This window comes from Capra hircus, chromosome 7 (assembly GCF_001704415.2).
Source record: "Capra hircus breed San Clemente chromosome 7, ASM170441v1, whole genome shotgun sequence".
In the NCBI taxonomy this organism is placed as follows: Eukaryota; Metazoa; Chordata; class Mammalia; order Artiodactyla; family Bovidae; genus Capra; species Capra hircus.
Window position 1 is genome coordinate 61306250 of NC_030814.1, and position 23835 is coordinate 61330084.

The window sequence follows — 23835 nt, forward strand, 5'->3', positions numbered from 1 at the left end:
CATCACTGTCCACACTGATGTTGGAGCCCAAGAAAATGAAATCTGACACTGTTTCCACTTTTCCCCCATCTATTTGCCATGAAGTGATAGGACTAGATGCCATGATCTTCATTTTTTGAATGTTGAGTTTTAAGCCAGCTTTTTCACTCTCCTCTTTCACTTTCATCAAGAGGCTCTTTAGTTCTTCCTCATTTTCTGCCATTAAAGTGGTATCATCTGTATAGCTGAGGTTGTTGATATTTCTCCCAAAAATCTTGATTCCAGCTTGTGAGTCATCCAGCCCAGCATTTTGTATGATGTACTCTGCATATAAGTTAAATAAGCAAGGTGATAATATACAACCTTGATGTACTCCTTTCCCAATTTTGAACCAGTCCATTGTTCCATGTCCAGTTCTAACTGTTGCTTCTTGTCTTGCATACACATTTCTCAGGAGGCAGGTAAGATGGTCTAGTATTCCATACAAACTGTGCAATATTCTTTCTAAACAAATAAGGAAATAATAAATAGTTCAGGAAAGAATATTATAAAGCAGTTAAATTGATATTGTATAGGAAAAATGATTGATACTTGGGTATGAATCTTATACAATTATGATGATGTGTGAAAAGTCACTTTACTTATTTTACCAAATCAAATTAAATTTGACTTTACACACTCAACAGAATGGCAGTAATGTCAACATGTCATTATTGGGTCTCCTCTCATTGTTTTCCACTCAAAGGCGCTTGCCTCTCTTCCCCTTTCCTTCTTGGGCAACATAAGAGCAATACTTTGATAAAATGCTTTTTGTGAAAAACAAACAAACAATGAGGACTGACCTTAAAAGATACTCTCCTAGGGCAAAAGAATACACAGATATATTCAATCTGTAAAGATATTAACTATCTGGTTTATACCTTTGTATTTTCCTCCAGTATAAAGTCTAGGCTTTTAGAAGGGATTTATATTTGTTTCCTCTATATGGAAGGGGATTTCAAAGGTGGAGGGGTTGGAAAGAGATAGCTTCCCAAGTCTAAGAGAAGTGACCAGACAAAAGGTGCAAACTAAGTCCTGGGGATATCATGCACAGCACAGTGACTATTTACTTCTGCTTCACTGAAAATATTGGAGTGGGTTGTCATGCCCTCCTCCAGGGGATCTTCCCAACCCAGGGATCAAACCCAGGTCTCTTACATCGCGGGCAGATTCCTTATCAACTGAGCCACCAAGGAAGCCCAAAAACACTGGAGTGGGTAGCCTTTCCCTTCACCAGCAGATCTTCCCAACCCAGGAATCAAACCGGGGTCTCCTGCATTGCAGGCAGATTCTTTACCAGCTGAGCTACCAGGGAATCTCAATCAGATTGCTATTTGAGGGCAATTAGAAGTTTCCAGCTTACACAGATTCTCAGTTATTTCCTTAGGATAAATTTCCAGAAGCATCATTAATGGTACAAAAGAATGGTCAAATTTTAAGGCTGTTGAGCCCACTACTCATCACAAACAGCAAAGTGCCATTTTGGAAAGTACCTTGGGTAAATAAAAATGGAGCATGTATTGGTTTGCTAGATTTTCCATAACAAAATACCAAAGAATAAGTGGTTTGAACAACAGAAATTAATTTTTCTCCCATTTTTGGAGGCTGGAGGTCCAAGATCAAGGTGCTAGTAGGGTTAAATTCTTCTGAGATCTTTGTTCTTGGCTTGCAGGTGGCCGTCCTCTCACTGCCTCTTCACACGGTCATTCTTCTGTGCACATATACCCCTGGTGTCTCTTCCTCTTATAGGGACACTAACCATACTGGATTAGGGCTCTATCCTAAGGGCCTATTTTAAGATAATCACCTCTTTAAATACTTTATCTTTGATTATAGTTACATTCAGAAGTACTGGAGGCTAGTGCTTCACATTATGAATTTAGAGGTAAGAGAGGGTGGGGACACAGTTCAGGCCATGACAGAACTCAACTGCAAAAATTAACTCCGAGATATAATGGCATGCTGTAGTCCATGGGGTTGCAAAGAGTCAAACATGACTAAGCAACTGAACAACAACAAATAATAAAAAGTTGACTTAAAAAAGTAGAGTTGCTGCTTTCTGAAAATATAGCTGTTCATAGTTTCCCCTTTCTTTCTCAGCTCATTCTTTTTCCTTTTCTCTAGTTCTCTTTTTCCATTTAGTTCAGTTCAATTGCTCAGTTGTGTCCAGCTCTTTGCGACCCCATGAATCGCAGCACGCCAGGCCTCCCTGTCCAACATCAACTCCCAGAGTTTACCCAAACTCATGTCCATGGAGTTGGTGATGCCATCCAGCCATCACATCCTCTGTTGTCCCCTTCTCCTCTTGCCCACAATCCCTCCCAGCATCAGGGTCTTTTCCAACGAGTCAGCTCTTTGCATGAGATGGCCAAAGTACTGGAGTTTCAGCTTCAGCATCAGTCCTTCCAATGAACACCCAGGACTGATCTCCTTTAGAATGGACTGGTTGGATCTTCTTGCAGTCCAAGGGACTCTCAAGAGTCTTCTCCAACACCACAGTTCTAAAGCATCAATTCTTTGGCACTCAGCCTTCTTCACAGTCCAACTCTCACATCCATACATGACCACTGGAAAAACCATAGCCTTGACTAGACGGACCTTTGTTGGCAAAGTAATGTCTCTGCTTCTTTAATATGCTGTCTAGATTGGACATAACTTTCCTTCCAAGGAGTAAGCGTCTTTTAATTTCATGGCTGCAATCACCATCTGCAGTGATTTTGGAGCCCCCAAAAATAAAGTCTGACATTGTTTCCATTGTTTCCCCATCTATTTCCCATGAAGTGATGGGACCAGATGCCATGATCTTCATTTTCTTAATGTTGAGCTTTAAGCCAACTTTTTCACTCTCCTCTTTCATCAAGAGGCTCTTTAGTTCCTCTTCACTTTCTGCCATAATAAGGTGCAGTAAAATATACCATTTTTACTGTGCAGTTCTTTTGAGTTGTTTAAACATCACATTCAATTAGATCTTGTTATCACACTTGCAGGAGGGATGGAAAGCAAAGGTTGTCTAAATTTCAGTTACATTTTTAAACATTTGTTTTGGAAGGCTGAGATACTTGTAAGCAAGAAAAAGCCAAGAAACATACGCAGGCAATGATCTAAAAGGTAAAGTAGAAAAAAAATTGTTTTTCCACCTGAATGATCTCAGAGGTAGGAAAATGACAGCATCATTTAATTGTTTATATAACACTCTTTATTCACTGTCCCTACTTTTACCAATCTAATCTCTAAAAAGAGTCTTCTATCCCAGTTATCTTGTACTTATCATCTCAAACATGCTTGTGTTGATTCCTATCATCCCTACCCTCTTTCTGTTGTTGTTTAGTCGCTAAGTTGTGTCCCACTCTTTGTGACCCCATGGACTGTAGCCTGCCAGGCTCCTCTGATAGTGGGAGTTCCCAGGCAAGAATATTGGAATAGGTTGCCATTTCCTTCTCCAGGGTATCTTCCCGACCCAGGGATTGAACGTGCACCTCCTGCATTGGCAGGTGGATTCTTTACTACTCAGCCAACAGGGAGGTCTGCCCTCCTTCTATAGGTAAGGCTTACACTAGACATATGCTTTTATGAAGCTTTTCTAGTCAATAGTAATTAAATCAGTAACAGATCCTCAATAAGACTGTGTGGATGATTATTTTAAAACAATACAGGAAAAAAATGTTACTTTAGAATTTACAGTTTAGATGAGAAAACAAGTTACGGTCTTATTCTGTTTCAGAAATTCATCTTTTACTGTTTAACATTTATTTGAGTGACTCTAAAACTTCTTCAGGTCTGATCTTTCATCAGAGCTATAACCTTGGGCATCTCAGAACATAGTGCCCCATGAATATCGCAGTTTCACCTTAAACATTAACAGCTATGTTCACCATCACCCATACTTCCTCTAAAATAGTTTCTTTTCCTACATTTTTGTAGTTCTATCATGTGGCAGTTTTAGGCTTCCAGATATCAAACACTGGAATGCTTTTATTTTCCTCATTATTTATCATCAGTCGGTTAGCAAATCCTGACGTATCTGAATTGTGTTTTGTAATAAGGTAATACTTTCCTATTATCCTTCTCTTTTAATTTTTTCAATGGTATTTATTGCTATCTAACATGCTATATACCATTCTTATTGTTTGCTTCTCCCCACAAGAATGTACGTTCCATGAGGGCAGACATTTTTGTCTGTTGCTTACTGCCCTGTTCCCAACACTTGGTATAGTAGTTATTGGATAAATTGAGAAATTGAGCACTTACTATGTGCCAGGCACTGTGCTCTGCATTTACATGCAGAATCTCATTTAATTTTTGCCACATTGGGTAGGTGTTTTATGTTCTGATTTTAATAATAAAACTGATAATTTTAAAAAGGTTAGGTGACCTGTCCAAAGTCACACAACTTGATGCTCACATGGTTTGTAGGTAATAGAGACATAGTTTCTCCCCAAACTTTGAAGCCTATCTATATGCCTTTGAATTAGTATTTATACTCCTTAATCTAAATTTAGGAAAAGGAGTATGTCAAGGCTGTATATTGTCACCCTGCTTATTTAACTTATATGCAGAGTACATCATTATGGACTGGAAGAAGCACAAGCTGGAATCAAGATTGCCGGGAGAAATATCAATAACCTCAGATATGCAGATGACACCACCCTTATGGCAGAAAGTGAAGAGGAACTAAAAAGCCTCTTGATGAAAGAGGAGAATGAAAAAGTTGGCTTAAAGCTCAACATTCAGAAAATGAAGATCATGGCATCTGGTCCCATCACTTCATGGGAAGTAGATGGGGAAACAGTGGAAACAATGTCAGACTTCATTTTTGGGGGCTCCAAAATCACTGCAGATGGTGATTGCAGCCATGAAATTAAAAGACACTTACTCCTTGGAAGGGAAGCTATGATCAACCTAGATAGCATATTCAAAAGCAGAGACATTACTTTGCCAACAAAGGTCCGTCTAGTCAAGGCTATGATTTTTCCAGTAGTCATGTATCGATGTGAAAGTTGGACTGTGAAGAAGGCTGAGTGCCGAAGAATTGATGCTTTTGAACTGTGGTGTTGGAGAAGACTCTTGAGAGTCCCTTGGACTGCAAGGAGATCCAACCAGTCCATTCTGAAGGAGATCAACCCTGGGATTTCTTTGGAAGGAATGATGCTAAAGCTGAAACTCCAGTACTTTGGCCACCTCATGCGAAGAGTTGACTCATTGGAAAAGACTCTGAAGCTGGGAGGGATTGGGGGCAGGAGGAGAAGGGGACGACAGAGGATGAGATGGCTGGATGGCATCACTGACTTGATGGAAGTGAATCTGAGTGAACTCCAGGAGTTGGTGATGGACAGGGAGGCCTGGCGTGCTGCGGTTCATGGGGTCGCAAAGAGTCGGACACGACTGAGCGACTGAACTGAACGAAATCTAAATTTCAAGACATTACATAATACCAAGACCTTCAACCTAACTTAGTTTTTTTCTATCAAAAACCTCCTGATACAATCATACTGGTCCACTTTCTGTTCCTGGGAGCTTATAAATTTTCTCCAGATTTTGTTCAGGTAAAGTCCCTATAGAAATCTTATCTAGCCTTTGACTCTGTGATTCAGTGCAAGTTCTATCTCTTTAATCATTTCTGCATACATTTCATTCCAGGATACAGTGAGGATTTATCTTCTAATTTGCTACATGGTTTTGGGGCTCTCCATCACATGCCATACACCGTGTGGCACTCCTTGTATCTTGCTTGGAACACAAAAGTTTCAGTAGACGGAAGCCATTATAACTTTCTTGCATTCCCACCTGGGTCGATATGGCAGTTATCAAGGGTGTGCAATACTCATATACAGTAGTGTTCATGTGTTTAACTTGGCTCCCAGTCCGATTGAAAACGCCTTAAAAAACCTAACATTTTAGTTGGGAAGGAAGCTCGTACAGATAACAGGACCTATGAAAAGATGTGTACACCGGGGGAGTATGAAAATGTCCGCTGAGAGGGCCTCACAAGAGGGTTCCACTGACAGCACTGGGGTAGCGGGGGGTCTCGCGCCAAGCCTCGGTCGGAAAGTATGAAGCGCTTTCGGCGTGCTGCAGTCCTTTCACATGGCCTCGGGCTCGCTTTTGCGCAGGGCCACGTGCCAATGTTTGTCTAATCGCGCCTCTGGCCTACTATAAACGGTTAATAACCGTCTTCCCCGACCAGGCCCCTACCCTCCATCTTTGTGCGGACGGGAGGGGCGAGGACTCCAGGTGTAGTGGCCCAGCCGAAACGCGGCGGGTAAATCCAAGACCCTAACCCCAACAGTCAAGTTTTCAAAAAACCCGCGCGTGACGCCCCAGGCCGCATCCGTTGGGAACGGCCCCCAGCGCGTCCCCGCTCACTACCACCCCCGGCGCCCCGCCCTACCCCCGCGGCAAGCCCAGGGCGGGAGGAGGCTTAGGGGCTGCAAGAAAACTCCTGCACACAGCGGGCGCCGCGGCCAGCGCGCACTGGGGAGCGCGCCCGTCCAGTAGCTGCCGAAAACGGAAGTGGATGCAAGCGGATGGCTGTGATTGGCTGAACTGACATGTCTCTCAAGGGGCTGGCGCGAACGCCACTGCGGAGCTGGGCGAGGGGATACGGCTAGGGGAGGGGGAAAAATCACTGGGAACAGCCGCAGGGGCTGGGGGCAAGTGAATCGCAGAGGTTCGCGAAGGGCAGAGAGAGTCCCTAGTGAGGGCGCACTGGAGATCCTGGGAGTGAAAGCGGAGCGGTAAAGGCGGCAGCCGGAGCAGCGCAGGCCGAAGGCTTGAATAGACCGCGGAGGGCGGGGAGTCCGTGACCGAGAGCGGCGCTGCAGCGCGGTAGGCGGGACTAATGAGGTCGAGGCGAGGATTGGTGGACTGTCCTGCGCTGCCGTACGTCGGCGGTGACGCACGCCTCGGGGAGGGTGCGCGCGCGTTCAGCGGCCTCTTTGTGTGGTGCACAGATACGGGAGCGGAGGTGGCGGTAGCGGCGGCTTTGGTTGCCTTCCAGTTTCCTCGGCTTGTCCTCTAGCCGGCACCTCTCCCCTTCCCTCCCCCTTCCTCTCTTCCTTTTTCCCTTCCCTTCCCTTTTTCCCTTTTCCGTCGCTGACCGGCGGGGGCGGCTCCAGCGACGGCTGGGCCCAAGTTGTGAAGAAACCTTAGCCAACCATCACGGCGACGGCGAAACCTCGGAGCTCCCAGGGCGGGGGCAAGGCCCGGGCGGTGGAGATGGAGAACTCCCAACTGTGTAAGCTGTTCATCGGCGGCCTCAACGTGCAGACGAGTGAGTCCGGCCTGCGCGGCCACTTTGAGGCCTTTGGGACCCTGACAGACTGCGTAGTGGTGGTGAACCCCCAGACCAAGCGCTCCCGTTGCTTTGGCTTCGTGACCTACTCCAATGTGGAGGAGGCCGATGCCGCCATGGCCGCCTCGCCTCATGCGGTGGACGGCAACACGGTGGAGCTGAAGCGGGCGGTGTCCCGGGAGGATTCGGCGCGGCCCGGTGCTCACGCCAAGGTGAAGAAGCTCTTTGTCGGGGGCCTTAAGGGAGACGTGGCCGAGGGCGACCTGATCGAGCACTTCTCGCAGTTTGGCACCGTGGAAAAGGCCGAGATTATTGCCGACAAGCAGTCCGGCAAGAAGCGTGGCTTCGGCTTCGTGTATTTTCAGAATCACGACGCGGCAGACAAGGCCGCGGTGGTCAAGTTCCATCCGATCCAGGGCCATCGCGTGGAGGTGAAGAAGGCTGTCCCCAAGGAGGATATCCACTCCGGTGGGGGCGGAGGCGGCTCCCGGTCCTCCCGTGGCGGCCGCGGCGGCCGGGGTCGGGGCGGTGGTCGTGACCAGAACGGCCTGTCTAAGGGCGGCGGCGGCGGTTATAACAGCTACGGTGGTTACGGCGGCGGCGGCGGCGGCTACAACGCCTACGGAGGCGGCGGCGGCGGTTCGTCCTACGGTGGAAGCGACTACGGTAACGGCTTCGGCGGTTTCGGCAGCTACAGCCAGCACCAGTCGTCCTATGGGCCCATGAAGAGCGGCGGCGGCGGCGGCGGCGGAGGCAGCAGCTGGGGAGGTCGCAGCAACAGTGGACCTTACAGAGGTGGCTATGGCGGTGGGGGTGGCTATGGAGGCAGCTCCTTCTAAAAATGTTTTTTTAGTGCTTGGGAGTGGCTATAGGGGTAGCTCTTTTCAACCACCCAACTAGGGTCAACTCCTAAGTCCTTTTCACTCCCACCGCTTTCCCCATTCTGCCCTTGGGGGAGCCACTTCTAAGGCTGCTTACCCTTGGGGGTGTTGCCCTATATGCCTGCCACCTCTCGTCTCTCCCTCTGAAGATGGACTTGCCTCCACATACACATTTTTGTGTTACAGTCATTGATGGACTCTATTTTTTTATTATTACTTGGACTTTGGTCGTTTTTATACTAGCAAAATGTCTTGTTTTAATTTGTGTTTTTTTTGGGGGGGGGAGGGAGTGAACTTGCTGATTCTGTAGCAAAACCTGGGCGGGGGTTGGGGGGTTTAGTTTACTTTGTTGTAAGGACTTGGTATCTGGCTACAGCGTTTTCTATAAAATCTCCTTGGATCCCATGCCCGAAATTTGGAAGCATATGTACAAAAATCATTTTTACGTTTTATTTTTAATAAATCATTGTGTTTGACCGTACATGTCTAACATTTTTTTGTAGGATCCATTCCGTACCGTTTTAAGGGTAATTTTTCGTGTTAATTCTTAATGTGTACTTAGAGAAACTTTTAAAAGGTCCTGTGAGGCTTTTTTTTTTTTTTTCTTCTTGCTGTACGCAGGTAGTGATGTGTTGAATTTATCCCTTACAGGTAAAACATTTGAAGTGGTGGATGTGGCTTTTTAAAATCTTTACAGTTTTTCCTACATCCATCTCTTGTACTAAGTGATTTGCTTATCATCTTGACATGGGTGGTCACTTCTATGAGAATTTGCTTCAAAATATGTACTGTGTAGTTCTAAAGAAATAGTTTGTGTTAAGCATGTGTTTTCATTCATATAAACTGTTTTAAAAAATTCAGATGGCCTAATTTCATCCCTCTTACTGGTTTGTCTGTAATGAATGGTTACAAATAAGGGTTATATTTTACCCTCAAACTTTTAAGTGCATTTTTGTATTTTCAGAGCAGGTTTAAATGTTTTGTTTTTTTTTCCCCTATAGCTGAACTGTTGTCCTCCTGGAAATCCTTCCCCTAACTTTTGTGGCACCATCTACCGGCAGAATGTCAGTGTATCTGCAAAACAGTTGGTTTAAAAACTTGTTCAGGACAGTTGCATCAGATTTTAGAAGTTTTGCCATCAAAAATCTGTGTAGACTTTGGTTATACATTTATTTGTAACTAAGATGGGCTTTACAGGAATGTAGTTAATGGTCCATATCACTACTGCCCTTTCTACTTGAGGTTTGAAAATGTAAAACTGCTCTGCATAGCTTGGGCAGTGGCCCCAAATTGCTATGATTAACTAATGAACCAGCTTCCTGTACTGGTATCTTAGGTGCAAGTTGTAAAGCAAAATATCTGTATTCTGCTTGGTTAACAAATGTATATTTGTAGCCCTTTCATGCAATAGAATTCAAGTTGTTTATAAAAAGCAAAACAAAATGGTATAGGAGAAAATTGCCTTCCTGGATAGACATATAGAATAGCACCGTTTATGGATATCACAAATAAAGAATTCAATTCTTTACATGATTGAGTGAGAGTATGTATAACCTGGTGGGTGGGTTCAGAATACCTTTTAATCTAGTACCTACATTTGATTTAATGATATGGTAAAATTTTTGGCTGGAATTTTGCTTAAGGCTGCTTAGTCACTTTGACAAAGGGTAGCTGATACTTGGTATGGGTACTTTTAGTACCTCTACAACAAATGGGATAGATGTGTTTGCATAGTGAAGAAATTAACAAGATAGTCTAAGTTTTGCATTACAAATGGTTTTACTATTTGCTTAAATTTCTGTTTTCATTCTTACTGAAATGCATCATACTGCGTTTCTTCATGTGGTAATTTGGTCTAGCTTTTGCAGGGAGTGGGGCTCTAAGATACAGAAAATGATATGCTTAAGTTTTTTATTGTAATTATTGTGTTTGTGTTTTACTCAGTTTTAGGAGGAAGATCTGTTTCTTCTGGTTCAACTGGAATAGTCCACCTTCTGGAGGGTTTTCAGAATTTAATAAGGTTATTGTCATTTTGTATTTCCCACATAGTGATGTGTGAAAAGTTACGTAAAAGGATTTCCTAATTAGAAAAATGGCTTAGTATTCATAGTATATCATCGCTTTGTTGTCATGTATCTGCCTTTACAAATATCTGGATTGGTATTCAGTGAAGGCAGAAATAGAGGTCTTTAGTCTTTCCAGATTTGGCATGTAGGACTTGTTTGTTATGGTTTCACTTTTTTCACCTGTAAGATTTACCTGAACATTACTACTTCAAATATAATCAAGACTTCATGGGAGGAAGTAGTACAGAACCTGATCAGCATTGAATATAATTTTTGTGCAATGCTTGAATCTGATTTTGAAAGATTAGCAAAATAAAAAAATTTTTTTTGTCTTTCTGTTGTGAAGAACTTCTGCATGTACAGTGTTTAGTAAAATTCAGTGGTAATCATTGGTTGGAAGAGGTTTGAAAGATTGATAGTAATTTCAGGTCTTAAAAAGCTTGCAAACGGTTGACATTCATAGTGGTAACAAATCAGAATGATATACTGATTGCTTCGTTGTGTAGCTTAATGATTTAGAACAGATTTAATATTTAAATCTTCATAATGAATTTTTGTTTTCAAGTGAGGTTAAAGCATTGAGGATACTTAAGAATTTGCTATTTCTGATTAATTACCTCAAGAACAGAAATAGTAGTGTCAGTTATTTGGTTTGTAGCTTTGTTTATCTTTAAGTGTGCTTAATACTCAAATTTGAGAATTTGCATTTTAAACTAAATTACCTATGTTTTTGCTGATTAAAAGTGGGCATTTGGATGTTGAGTCAATTTAAGCAAAACTGCATCTAGGTAATGTAAGGATTATTCCCCAAAAGACAGTATTTGCACTTAGAAGAGGGTGAGTTTGTTTCTTCCGTTTTAACCAACTTACTGCATCAGTGTTAAGATTTTGGCCACTGGGAATATAATTTCTCTTCCCTGTTTTAGAAGGCTCTTTTTTTTTTATTAAGTGGAGCAACAAAGATTGCCTCTAAACCAGGGTAAGACAATGAATGCCTTTTCCTTAGTGTCTTATTGCCGGTTGCTTTGCTGCACCTTTGTCTAATGTTTTCTATTAAAAGTGAATGTTGTAAAAACGTCTTTCCAATAAAAGTTCCCTTTCTACCATGTTATTTTAAAAATTATAATATTGCATGTTTGGTCAAATGTTGCCAAGTAACATTTGGCAATGTTACTGCTGCTGCTACTGCTGCTAAGTCATTTCAGTCGTGTCCAACTCTGTGTGACCCCATAGATGGCAGCCCACCAGGCTCCCCCGTCCCTGGGATTCTCCAGGCAAGAACACTGGAGTGGGTTGCCATTTTCTCCAATGCATGAAAGTGAAAAGTGGAAGGGAAGTCGCTCAGTCGCGTCCGACTCTTTGCGACCCCATGGACTGCAGACTACCAGGCTCCTCCATCCGTGGGATTTTCCAGGCAACAGTACTGGAGTGGGGTGCCATCGCTTTCTCTGGGCAATGTTACTAGGAAATAGAAAAGAGAAATTGTACTGAATGTTGAGACTGGTGTATTTTTTAAAATGAGAATTAAACGTTTAAATAAATGCTTAAAAACTAAACAAAGAATGGTAAAAACTACTAATATGAGGAAATCCTCTTCTCAAGGACAATCCTGGTTAATAGGTGTATGTTCAGTAAACTTTTTTTATGTACCTGCATTTTAAAAGGATGAAGTAGTTCAGTAGTTTATATGATTGGCATTCTCATATCAGAACAAATAGACATTCCTCATCCTCTTTAATGCCTGTATAATGTTCCATAGCATGGCCATACCGTAATGGTTGATGGACATTTCTTGCTATTAAGAGTAATGCAGTGATTGTTGGAATTGCAGGTCATGTTCTTGCTTACCACATACACACTTAGTTGATGAGATGGCTCACTCAAATTAAATGTGCTGGATAACTAGAACACAGCAGTTCTTTGGTATCATGAGTATTTTTTTGTTCTTAGTATATATTCAGGGAAAGGTACATGCTCATTGGCAGCCTTGTTAAAGCCTTAGGTTATATTCAACTGAAACATTTTGCTGAAAAATTTCAAAGCTAGATAATGCGTGATAAAACAGTTAATGGCCTATAAAGACCCTTACGTTGCTCCTTCCCTGTTTTCTTCCAGCACTTGGAGATGACGTATGTTAACAGTTTGCCTATTTCTAGGTCTTTCTATTTCCAGGGAGATATATTTATCTTTATTTTAGGAACAAATATTGGGTTGTTTTATATATACATACATACATATGTGTTTTAACTTCAAAGACACCCATATGTGTACATAATCATTCTGTATCATAACACTGGTATACTATAGTATAGATGCATCGTAATTTATTGTTTAGTATGTTTCCAAACTACTTTTGCAGGCTTTGTGTTGCCATTTGCAACATAGCAGAAAGGATCCACCCCTGCTCACAAGGTACTCGCAATTTTTGTTTGAGTAGTGGGAATTTCAATAATTGTAGTAGATTGTGGGCATTTTAGTTAGAGATGGGTATAAGCAATTGTGTCGACTTGGTGGGTCAAGAAAACATTTGGGCTGGTCTTGACATTTAGGCTACGTAGATGAGTTGGCAGAGGGCATGCTACTAACATGCCAATACACAGAGCATGATGTAATGGGCTCCTTATGTTTTTGCTTACGTTGCTAGGCCACAGAGACTTCAGAAGTACATCATCTATTTTTATTGCTTTGCATTATTTTATGGCTTAATGGTTTTTTCTAAGTTTTAATAGCAAAATCAGCTTAAGGGTTATGGGACACATTCAACGATAGAAGTACAAATCAGTTGAGATCTTGAATGGATGTTAAAAAGTTTCTGTGAAAAGTATAATTCATAGTTTGGAGACCCCCTTTATTAAGCCATAGTTAGCAATATTCTCACTCTTATTTTTTTCCTTTAATATATTTTCCCTATATTTTCACTTACTAGCTGGTTTTAAAATATAATTTTGTGAGAAAATGTTTGCAGTAAGTTATTAGAAACTTACTATGTTCTGTAAATTTTGTTTTAAAAATAAAGCTAACAGTTGTATAATTTGGCAGGGGGAGACAGGGTTAGTTTGAAGAATAAGTGGGCATGAATTACTAGCTTCAAATTAAATTTGAGTTTAGCACATCGTGAATGTTCTTGATGCTTAAATTTAGTTGCTTACTGAGTGTAGTGTGTGGAAGTATTTTGTTGGGAAATAGGATTTATTACTCATTTTTAAGACAGGCAACTGGTTTGGGAAATTGGTCTTTGACATTGGAACCTGCTTGTGGGTGAACTTCATATTAAATGAGACATGCCATCAGATAAAACACAAAAAAGGAGATACTAGAAAGCTGCTGTTTAAAAAAGTATATTAGGGAGGCTAAAAGGGCGGTTGAATCACTTTTGTTCTGAGCTATCCCACCTATTTATTGATAAACTTATCATTTATTGATAGTTTATTAATAATAAACTTGCAGTTGGAGCTGAATGATTTGCATCTTCAGAGAGGAAAAAGATATGTTAGCTGTGTGCTCCCTTCTCAGGCAGATTTTCTTTGGCTCCTTTAATTCTTTTTTCACTGTGTATGGTTTGTTTAAAAAAAAAACACCAAAAAACATATCTGAAATGGGTTTTGTTCTAAAATTATCTGATGTGAACTTGTACTGTTTTGACAGTATGCTTATTTCCCAGCATTTTCTGTCAGTTTCTTCAGGGATTGATTACCTCTTTGTGCAAAACATCTAGGATCTGGAGATAACTGCAGTGGGACAAACACGGTTCCTGTCTTCAAGTAACTTGCATTCTGTTGGAGATTCTGTTTCTTTTGAAATTATGCATCCTTTTCAGCGTTGTGGAATTGTCTCAGATTGTTCACACTGTACAGGCAAGTTGGAGTTAGTCCCATCATCATTTAATATATATTCTCTGATAAAGTTAAGGCTTTAATCTTACTGGTTTACTCATGCCATATGAAAGGTACATTTTTCTTTGATGCTTTTGTTGCTACTGTAATTAGCCTCAGTAGGCATCTGACTTAGTATTTCATAGTCCTTAATGGTGGAGAAGGCAATGGCAATCCACTCCAGTACTCTTGCCTGGAAAATCCCATGGGTGAAGGGGGCCGGTAGTCTACAGTCAATGGGATTGTGAAGAGTTGGACACAACTGAGCAACTTCACTTTCAACTTTTCACTTTCATGCATTGAGGAAGGAAATGGCAACCCACTCTAGTATTCTTGCGTGGAGAATCCCAGGGACAGGGGAGCCTGGTGGGCTGCCATCTATGGGGTCGCACAGTCGGACACAACTGATGCGAGTTAGCAGCAACAGCAGCAATAGCAGTTCTTAATGACATAAGTTTTGGTATCAAATTTTTTTTGATCCAGTTACTTTGTTGTTCCATGACCTTGAACACATGGTCCTGAACTTGTTTCCTTGCCTTTACAGTTGTGTCTGGCTCTTCGCGACCCCGTGGACAGTATCCTGCACCAGGCTTCTCTGTCCATGAGATTTTCTAGGCAAGAGTACTGGAGTAGGTTGCCATTTCCTTCTCCAGGGAATCTCCCCGACCCAGGGATTGAATCCAGGTCTCCCACATTGTAGACAGATGCTTTACCATCTGAGCCACCAGGGAAGTCCTTAAAAAGGAGAGACTGCTGTTAATATCTGTCTCACAGGATTGTGAACAAATTATACTTTGAACAAATTCAGTAAAAGTACACATGTAAAGGGTATACTATCATTGTTGGTACATTGTGAAGTTAATATTACGACTTTGGTTAGGAGATATGAGTGTACTTTTATTTCATCCCCCCCTCAACCACAAGGTATTTGCACAATGAGGTGAATGAATAGCCATCTTTAAAAAAGTACTGATATAAGTGTGTAGACCATAGAGCACTCTTAGTTACTGAGATTTGGTTTTTAACCGAGGCTTTGCTCTTGATTTGCTGGGTGAGCTTGGATATGGGAGCCCTCTATTCCTCTACTGCTTCAGCTCTAGTAGGAGAGGTATGAACTATGTTAGCTGTCTGTGTCTAAGTATTATAAGAAAGTTACAAGTAATGTGTTGAGAGTGCCTTCCAGGTAGGAAAAAGGATTAAGAAAGGCATTATGAAAGATGTATTTGACTTCAAAAGTTAGCTGTATAGAGAAAGTGAGGGGAAAAAGTTAATTTCAGTAGAGGGACGAATAGAAACATGGGGCACATACAGAGAAGTATGCCTACTGTGTGCTAAATGTTGTACAAAGTACATTTGCAAATGTTCTCACTGGATCCATTTCAGTAACCCTCTGCTTCACAGTAAGGTAGCTGAAGCTCATCTCAAGGTTAAATTTTCCCAAGGCCACCCAGCTGGTGAAATGATTGAACTGGGAGTTGAATCCAAGCCTTACTGATTTCAATGGCCATATGCTGCATGAAACTTCCAGATACAAGTGGATAATTTATATTAAGGGTAAAGGAGAGTTGTGGGAAATTGGGAGAAGTTGGGACCATATTAGTGCTTATCTGGCAGCCAGTGGAAATTACTAAAAGTTTTTGAGAATAGTGGTAGCGAGACTAATTTAGAAAGACTAATTAGTAGCACTAAGTGAAATAGATGGCATTTGAGTGATGTTTTCAGGTGGTAAGGCTGCTATGACAGCTTATGTTAACCATGAGAGCATGAACAAAGAAGTAGCACTGGCAATAGATGGAAATGGAATGTAAGGGAAGTTGTAAAAGTTTAATTAGCAAATGATTGGATATGGTGGGGAGAGAGAAAAGTGAGTAGTTCAGTCAGAATTACTGGGGTAAGTAGGAGGGTGGTGATGTCACCAGAAATGGAATGAGAAGATTTAGAAGGAAGGTTTGAACATAGTGAATTGAAGATGCTGTTAAGTGCATTGAAACGTTCTGTCTTCTGTAGATAGCTTTACAAAATGGTTACAGGATATTCTCTTTTTCCCCTTCTTGATCCATTCTATACCTTTCTGTTCCTTGCTCTGTGTTCTCAGAAATTTGATTGTTAAACAACTACGCTCTCTTCTATGGCTTCATGTTGGGTTTGACAGTGGGAGAAACCAGCAGAAGTCTAGAAGAGTGAGAGAAAGGTGAGGCTGAGATATCTGTCCCCTCCCCCCAAAGTATACGTATTGAGCACATAGTCTGTCAGGGCCTCTTAGCGAGCTCTCCTCCAGTGGCCAGCTATAGGCCTTCACTGGGAAACACTCCCTCCTGCTACTACTCCAGCTTCCCTTTTTCTAGCCCCAAGATGGTTTACCAGACCTCGTTGGTTTTCTCTTAACTGTGCCCACATCCTCGTAGATGGTTCCTTTTATTAAAACTCCAGTAACCCTATTTGAATGTGCCATCTGTTGTTATCTCTTCAGTGAAAAAAAAAAAAAATCCCACATTTTCTAATGACTTGGTCTCCCAGAAACCACCAAACTTGGAGATCTAGCTGTTTACCCGCCCCACCTGTTAATGAGTTTTTCCACATTGATAGTCAGTATCTCCCTGTTTGCTGCTGTGTCAGGTTAAATGTTTGACTCTCTTCTATTTCGTGATTCATCTGGAAATGCAGCAAGGAACAAGAAACAAAAATCCTTGTCCTCAGAGCTTATGTTTTAGTAGGGGGAGACAGATAATGAAGCATAATAAGTTGTATGGTATTTAGAAAATGTGTGGATAGAAAAGGGTAAGGAGCCAGCAGTGCTGCAGGGCAGGATATTTGTGAGGATTGTGCAATTTAAAATGGGGTGATGGCCTTCCCTAGTACCTCAGTGTTAGAGAATCCACCTGCCAATGCAGGAGACACGGGTTCCATCCCTGATCCAGGAAGATCCTAGATGCCATGGAGCAACTAAACCCGTGTGTCACAAGCACTCTGTGCTTCAGAGGTGGGGGGCCACAGCTGCTGAAGCCCCCACGCCCTAGAGCCTGTGCTCTGTAACAAGAGAAGCCACTGGAATGCAAAGCCCATGCAGCAGCGAAGACCCAGCACAGCCATAGATCAAATGCGGTGAAGGGGGTAGTGTGGGCAGGTCTCTGAGAAGGTCATGCTTAAGCACAAACGTGAAGGAAATGAGAGGCTTAGCAGTGTAGATGTTTAGGGGAAAAGCATTCCAGGTAGAGGCTTCAGTTCAGTTCAGTCACTCAGTCGTGTCCGACTCTGTGACCCCATGGATCGCAGCACGCCAGGCCTCCCTGTCCATCACCAACTCTTGGAGTTCACTCAGACTCGTGTCCATCGAGTCAGTGATGCCATCCAGCCATCTCATCCTCTCTCGTCCCCTACCCCTCCTGCCCCCAGTCCCTCCCAGCATTAAGAGTCTTTTCCAATGAGTCAGGTCTTCGTATGAGGTGGCCAGAGTACTGGAGTTCCAGCTTCAGCATCATTCCTTCCAAAGAAATCCCAGGGCTGATCTCCTTCAGAGTGGTCCGGTTGGATCTTGGAGTCCAAGGGACTCTCAAGAGTCTTCTCCAGCACCACAGTTCAAAAGCATCAATTCTTTGGTGCTCAGCCTTCTTCACAGTCCAACTCACATCCATACATGACCACTGGAAAAACCATAGCCTTGACTAGACGGACCTTTGTTGGCAAAGTAATGTCTCTGCTTTTCAATATGCTATCTAGGTTAGTCATAATTTTTCTTCCAAGGAGTAAGCGTCTTTTAATTTCATGGCTGCAGTCACCATCTGCAGTGATTTAGAAAGAGCAAAAGTCTTGAGGCAGGATTGTACCTGGACTTTGAGGAAGAGCAAAATTCCTGAGGCAGGATTGTACCTGAACTTTGAGGAAGAGCAAATTGGTCAAAGTGGCTGAAGTTGAGTAAAGAACAAGAGTAGCTGATGATGTCAGAAAGGGACTAGCTCATAGTAGGGCTTTTGTAAGGATTTTGGCTTTTGCAGCATGATTGGTCAACTGTTTCAGGGTTTTGAGCAGAAGAATATGCTCTGCTTGAATTTTTTAAAAAGATTCTCTGATTTTCTCAGGACATAATTCTTCTAGTTGATGTGGTTGGTTTTGATGAGGCTTTATGAGAAAAGCAATCAGAACAACTTGGATTAAGCTATAAAAAGACCTGTAGTCTCTTAATTCTATTACAGGCACCTGCATTTTTGAGGGAGAGATTATTCTCTGGCTGAAATGAATCTTTGATTATGATGTGCTGTCTTTAGAAAGGACTGCTTGCAAGGTTGGCCCTTGTCTGGGCACTTGGATTTAGGTAGTGTTTTTACCATTCCCTAACTGATAAAGGTGGTCTAGACTGTGCAAGCAGTAGGATTTAGGCTAAATACCTCCTTTCTTCTGGGACTCTGGAATTTTAATATGTGCTAAGCAGTGGGGTTGCACAGAGTCGGACACGACTGAAGCGACTTAGCAAGCAGTGGGTACCTATAAAACCTGGAGTACTTAGTCCTTGGGCAGAAACATCACTCACAAGTGTAGTCTTTGTGACCCTTCATGGTAGGGAGAGAGCATAAAGAGTCCTGTACTTGGGCTTCTCCGGACTCTTTTCTCCAAATGATTCCACTGTGTATCTTCACTATGTGTCTGTAGTAAATTTTATTTGTGAATACAAGACCTAGCAGTGCTGAGTTTTGTGAGTTCTTTTAGCTCATCTCTGAACCTGGCATTGGGCTTGGGAACCACTGGAAACAGCTAACATTAAAATTTTTTTTCTTAATATAGATATTTTTAGTGTAACTGAGTGGAAAACATCACATTGTGGATAGAAGGTGCAGTTTTGGAAAACCTGTCACATAGGTCAGTCAGCTCTGTGTCTAGTGAAGAACTCTTCTGAGCAGTTTCTGCTTTGTTAATTTCACTTTTTCCAAAAGCTCTAGGTCTTTTCATTATTGCAGCTTCTAGTAGTTCAGCTGTTAAAGAATCCACCTGTGATGCAGGAGACCCTGATTCGATTCCTGGGTTGGGAAGATCTGTTCCTTGGAGAAGGGTTAGGCTAGTCACTCCAGCAATATTCTTGGACTTCTCTGGTGACTCAGATGGTAAAGAATCTGCCTGCAGTGCAGGAGACCTGGGTTCAATCCCTGGGTTGGGAAGGTCCCCTGGAGGAGGACATGGCAACCCACTTCAGTATTCTTGCCTGGAGAATCCCCATGGACAGAGGAGCCTGGCGGGCTACAGTCCATGGGGTCACAGAGAGTTAGACACAACTGAGTAAGCACAGCACAGCAATTTTGAACATGTGGAGACTCACTGCCATCATGTAAATCTATTGTAAGCAAGTTTAGAAAAAGGACAGCCTCATAAAGATGTTTAAAATAATCTGAGTGAAGGCAGTTGTTGGCATAGATGCCTGCTGGCGTAGATGCCATGAATAATACCTTAGGGAGATAGGAAGTATAGCTACTAGAAGCAACCGCATTTGACAACAGGTGTAGATAGGTCAGTATATTAGAAGGATCATGCTTTGCTTGTATGCACTGTGCTGAGATGTGTAGCAGGCTGGTCTGATTTAACTACTCTGTATTACTCCCCTTGGAAGGGAGTTCTGTTCTGATCGTATAAGACGACTTTGGTTCATAGGATATGAAACTTCAGTCACAGAAGGCAGATTGTGGCAAAATTACTCATTTGACATACCTCTTCTGAGTATCTGTTGCTGACTTCAGGATCACAACCAGTTCCTTTGAGTCTCTGGATTCATGTATCCATGATCTTGAAAGCTTTTATTTTCATTTGGTGGAACTATTTGCTTCCCTCCAGTTGAGTTTAATCACAGTTTTGTACTTTTATAACTGAAATTGCAGACAGTAACTTCTCCGTTAGGTTGGAAAAAATGATGAGCGAGGAGGATAAATATGGATTTATTTAGTAGGAACCATTAATGTATCCATCCCTTGGCTCTAGGACTACAATACTAGGAATTTAACAGAACAATTCAATGAAACAAGTTATTGCACAGAGATGGTGATGAGAACATTTATAGCAAGAGACTGGAAGCTATAAATGTGAAATGTTAGGGAAATGTTTACTAAATTGTGCTCTATGAAAATGTGAAATATTAAAAATACATCATCCATCAACAAGTGAATGGATAAATGTAATGTGGTATATACACATGGACCTCACAAACATTATGCTCAGTGAAATAAGCCAGGCACAGAAGGGTATGTATAATTTGTTTGCACGTATATGAGGGGTCTAGAATAGGCAAATTCATAGAGGCAGAATGTAAGATGGAGGTTACCTGGGGCTTGAGGAAGGAGGGAATGGAAAATACTGTTCGCTGGGTACAGAGTTTCTCTGGAGATAATGAAGTTCTGCAGATGGATAGTAGTGACTCGCATAACACTGTGAATATACTTAATGCCACTGAACTGTGCCCTTAAAAGTGGTTGATGTGGTACATTTTATGTATATTGTCACAATAAAGGTTATAATTGAATATGCAATAATGATACGTATTTAGTGTAATATGAGTGTAAATAAAGTAGTTGAGATTAAACAATTGAACCTTTAAAATTTTAAAAAATTTTAAGTGAAATCATCAGAAATTGAAATTCAGTTCAGTCGCTCAGTCGTGTCCGACACCTCGTGACCCCATGAATCGCAGCACGCCAGGCCTCCCTGTCCGTCACCAACTCCCACAGTTCACTTAAACTCATATCCATCGAGTCGGTGATGCCATCCAGCCATCTCATCCTCTGTCGTCCCCTTCTCCTCCTGCCCCCAATCCCTCCTAGCATCAGAGTCTTTTCCAATGAATCAACTCTTTGCATGAGGTGGCGAAAGTACTGGAGTTTCAGCTTTAGCACCATTCCTTCCAAAGAACACCCAGGGCTGATGTTTGGATCTCCTTGCAATCCAAGGGACTCTAAAGAGTCTTCTCCACCACCACAGTTCAAGAGCATCAATTCTTTGGGGCTCAGCTTTCTTGACAGTCCAACTCACATCCATACATGATCACTTGGAAAACCATACCCTTGACTAGGTGGACCTTTGTTGGCAAAGTAATGTCTCTGCTTTTCAATATCCTATCTAGGTTGGTCATAATTTTCCTTCCAAGGAGTAAGTGTCTTTTAATTTCATGGCTGCAGTCACCATCTGCAGTGATTTTGGAGCCCCCCAAAATAAAATCTGATACTTTCCACTGTTTCCCCATCTATTTGCCATGAAGTGATGGGACCAGATGCCATGATCTTAGTTTTCTGAATGTTGAACTTTAAGCCAACTTTTTCACTCTCCATTTTCACTTTCATCAAGAAGCTTTTTAGGTCCTCTTCACTTTCTGCCAGAAGGGTGGTGTCATCTGCATATCTGAGGTTATTGATATTTCTCCCGGCAATCTTGATTCCAGCTTGTGCTTCTTCCAGCCTGGTGTTTCTCATGATGTACTCTGCATATAAGTTAAATAAGCAGGGTGACAGTATACAGCCTTGACATACTCCTTTTCCTATTTGGAACCAGTTTGTTGTTCCATGTCCAGTTCTAACTGTTGCTTCCTGACCTGCATACAGGTTTCTCAAGAGGCAGGTCAGGTGGTCTGGTATTCCCATCTCTTTCAGAATTGTCCACAGTTTATTGTGATCCACACAGTCAAAGGCTTTGACATAGTCAATAAAGCAGAAATAGATGTTTTTCTGGAACTCTCTTGCTTTTTCGATGATCCAGCGGATGTTGGCAATTTGCTCTCTAAAACCAGCTTGAACATCTGGAAGTTCACGGTTCACATACTGCTAAAGCCTGGCTGGCTTGGAGAATTTTGAGCATTACTTTACTAGTGTATGTGATGAGTGCAATTGTGTGGTAGTTTGAGCATTCTTTGGCATTGCCTTTCTTTGGGATTGGAATGAAAACTAACCTTTTTCCAGTCCTGTGGCCAATCTAGGTGCAAGTATTTACAATTATAAATAGTCTTTTTAAAATACAAATTAAAAAAATTTAATTTGTTTTTGACCAGGTCTTGGTTGCTGCTTGTTGGCTTTCTCTAGTTGTGACAAGCAGGAACTATTCTCTAGTTGTGGTACGAGGGCTTCTCATTGTGGTGGCTTCTCTTGTGGAGCACACGTGTGCTCTTTTTGCCCGGGCTTCATTAGTTGTGGCTTGAAGGCTCGAGGGTGCTGTCTCAGTAGTTGTGGTACACGGGTTTAGTTGCCCAGCATCATGTGGAATCTATGAAAAAACAGTCAGTAGGAATTAATCTTCTTTCTTGTGCAGAATGTTCTGTGAAGGAAGCAGATTTTTGGCCCTTTACTAAACCATTGGTATAGTCATTAGATTTCACTTTTCTTATGGAGAGATGCACAGATTTACCAGCAGAGGGCATAAGTTGCAGGTTGATGCTTAGAATATGGGATTCTTAGGGGGAACCCGGAAAGACAAGTGTTTGCAATGTGCAAGCCTGTGTGAAACACTGCTTGCTGCTGTAGTTGGTCTGGCTTTTCTTTGACTCACTGGGGTCCAGTGGTGTGTTTCCAGCTTTCCCCAAGAGCATTCTTTGGCTTGGCTTGGTAAGCTAAGGGACCAGAGGAATGGGTAAGGACTTAATAAGGGTAGGTATTGGAAGCCTTGGATGTCAGCTTATGTTAGTATCTTTTGGGGTTCAGATGCTGTTGCTCCATTTCTTCAGGTGAAGTGGAGAGAGCATGAGGCCAGGCATCTGAGGATCCATACCTTGCTTGGCCACCAGCTCACTGAGTGATCTTGAGCCAGTTGCTATCTGTCAGTCTCAGCTGGCTTATCTCTAAAATGGAGGTAGTAAGATAGGGATCGTGTCCCCAAGCACAGTAGTTAATAGTGGTCTCTGAAGTCAGGCAGATTGGGTCTCAGATCTCTGGGGTTGTGATCAAGTCATTTAAGTCTCAGAACCTCAGTTTCCTCATATTTATTTGTTTATTGATGTTCCATGTTTCAGTCAAGCTTGTGTTTACTGCATTACTTTTTTTAAATTTATTTTTGGCTGTGCTGGGTCTTCACTGCTGCATGCAGGCTTTCTCTAGTTGTGGTTAGAAGGGCTACTCTCTAGGTGTGGTGCACAGATCTCTCCTTGCAGTGGCTTCTCTTGTGGCAGAGCATAGGCTCTGTAGTGTGTGGACTTCAGTACTTGTGGCGCTCAGGCTCAGCAGTTAATGGCACATGGGCTTAGTTGCCCCGCAGCATGTGGAACTCTTCCTGCACCCAGAATTGAACCCGTGTCCCCTGCATTGGCAGGCGGATTCTTAACCACTGTGCCACCAGGCAAGTCCTGCTGCACTACTTCTGAAGAGAAATAGTGTTTTCTTTTTACCGTTTGTCCCCTTTAACCCATTTCCCCTTCCCCTGACCGCCTGCCTCTGGCAACCACTAATATGTCTTCTGTATGAGATTTTTTTAAAATAATTTTTTAAAGAGTCCAGGTGTAAGGCACATTGTACAGTATTTGTCTTTCTCTAACTTCTTATAACACTTAGCATAATGCCCATGCTGTCCATCCCTGTTGTTGCAAATGGAAGCATTTTAATGTTCTTCATGGTTATATAATACTGTTCTCTGTGTGTGTGTGTGTATCTTCTTTATCCATTCATCCATCAAGGGACACAAGTTGTTTCCATACCTTGGCTGTTGTAAATAATGCTGCAGTGAACAATGGGGTACATACATCTTTTTGAGTTAGTGTT

General features: G+C 42.2%; 1 protein-coding gene across 1 annotated transcript; it reads left to right on the top strand.

Annotated features, from left to right (window-relative positions):
• HNRNPA0 (heterogeneous nuclear ribonucleoprotein A0) lies at positions 6600–9720 on the top strand. The gene has a single exon (XM_018050344.1). The coding sequence runs from the start codon at positions 7234–7236 to the stop codon at positions 8146–8148; it is 915 nt and encodes a 304-aa protein (XP_017905833.1). The 5' UTR covers positions 6600–7233; the 3' UTR covers positions 8149–9720.

Bases quoted from the DNA above. Each gene is read 5' to 3' on its own strand.
- HNRNPA0 (XM_018050344.1), top strand. From the start codon at position 7,234: ATGGAGAACTCCCAACTGTGTAAGCTGTTCATCGGCGGCCTCAACGTG.